Source organism: Sphaeroforma arctica (genome assembly GCF_001186125.1).
Source record: "Sphaeroforma arctica JP610 unplaced genomic scaffold supercont1.6943, whole genome shotgun sequence".
NCBI lineage: Eukaryota > Ichthyosporea > Ichthyophonida > Sphaeroforma > Sphaeroforma arctica.
Genome location: NW_014033615.1, coordinates 1 through 1536, shown reverse-complemented (window position 1 = coordinate 1536; position 1536 = coordinate 1). Strand labels below are relative to the sequence as shown.

The 1536-nt window shown below is 36.6% G+C and overlaps 1 protein-coding gene across 1 annotated transcript; it reads left to right on the top strand.

Annotated features, from left to right (window-relative positions):
• Nucleotides 1-1057: 1057 nt before the first annotated feature.
• Nucleotides 1058-1204, top strand: SARC_15896 (hypothetical protein; the record flags this gene model as incomplete). Its single annotated transcript, XM_014289991.1, has 1 exon — nt 1058-1204. A coding segment is annotated over one exon (147 nt), but the record flags the coding sequence as incomplete, so codon positions are not given.
• Nucleotides 1205-1536: the final 332 nt, after the last annotated feature.

Sequence of the window (1536 nt, the reverse complement as noted above, 5' to 3'; positions counted from 1 at the left end):
CGTATATGTACGTACTTTAATATACCTACTATATATATATATATACTTAATGAGCTAAAACATAATAAGTGCGTGTGTACACTGTAGCAATCCTCTGGCACAATTAAATGTATGAGCACTCAACATCGACGTAACGTACATCAACTCGGGAAAAAAAACCCCATGTTTGTTGATAGTTGAACGCAATGCATATTGTGACCGAAAGCTCACTATAAATTTAATCGATTTATGGTCTTATCATGTATTTTGAGAGCGCCGTGTGAATGGCAATTCACATTTAGAAATACAAAGATAATATCTACAAAACACCACAATGGACATGTACTTAAGACCAGAATTGGTCATTATAATATACATACCAACTCCTGGTTGCTTTCTGCACATGATCAAGTCTGGGTTATGCTTCGCCATCACGTCTTATTGTGGTGTGGATGTATGTTCACTATGTTGTGTGTAAACTGTAACGTGTATTGCGTCCTTATACGCATACTAAGATCAAATACACGACACGAGAAACAGGTGATATTCTCGCGCGCGTAACTAAAACAGTACGATGCGGTTTGCAAACGAGAACGTAAACGCTTATTGTTACGTTTTAAAATGTAAAAATGCTTTCTCGAGATTTGCACACAGTATTTACTATATTTTAAAAATATCGATTTTTTTAACGCAAACGATTTTCTTTAAAAACGGTTTTAACGAGAAACCAACCGAGGTTAAATATTAAATAGTAGGGCGAGTGGGGTTCGGGGATCCGGCCTGTTCGATGTTCGGTACTTGGAACGGTGTCAGAAGTTCAGAACCTCAGGAGTCAGAGGTTTGTTTACGTAATGATTTTGCAATCATTGATTATGTTTGTCTACCGTCTACCGCCTTTTTGCCTATCTGCCTATAGTGTGAACTGATTTATATACAACATTGTTTTACTTGTACATATTGGGTATAAGTTATAAACAGTTCAGCACAGGTGTATTGTATGTAGATACATAGCCGGTTGTATACATACAGACATACATAGTTTGTTTCAAACCTATAAATTAATATAGAGCAGTACAATATGGGTAAAGATTATCTAGGCAAAGATCAGCGTGCTGTGCGTCCTGACGATGATAAGCCGGTTAAAGAGATTGTTGCACTAGATGACGGGGATATAGCACTGTTGAAAACGTACGGCATTGGGCCCTACACAAAGGCTGTGAAGCAGGTAAGAGGATCGATAGTAGTTTTGATTTGGTAGAATAGAGATTTGTTGCTTCGCCTTGATTATTCAGAATTATATGTTTGTAAGGTAACCGAAGTACCTGTAAAAATATGTTTGTGCAAGTTCGATTTTTCAACAATCACATTCGAATCGAAGTGCAAGAAATTCTACATATTCTTCGGTGTGTGTTATTATACCTCTTCTGCTTTCACCAACAATATGTTTACTGTGATTCGAAAATCAGTTCGAGATATAACACCTCCAAATAGCTCACATATGTTGGTGCCGCCACTGGTCATTCTTCATATATTTCATTATATTCATATATATATATA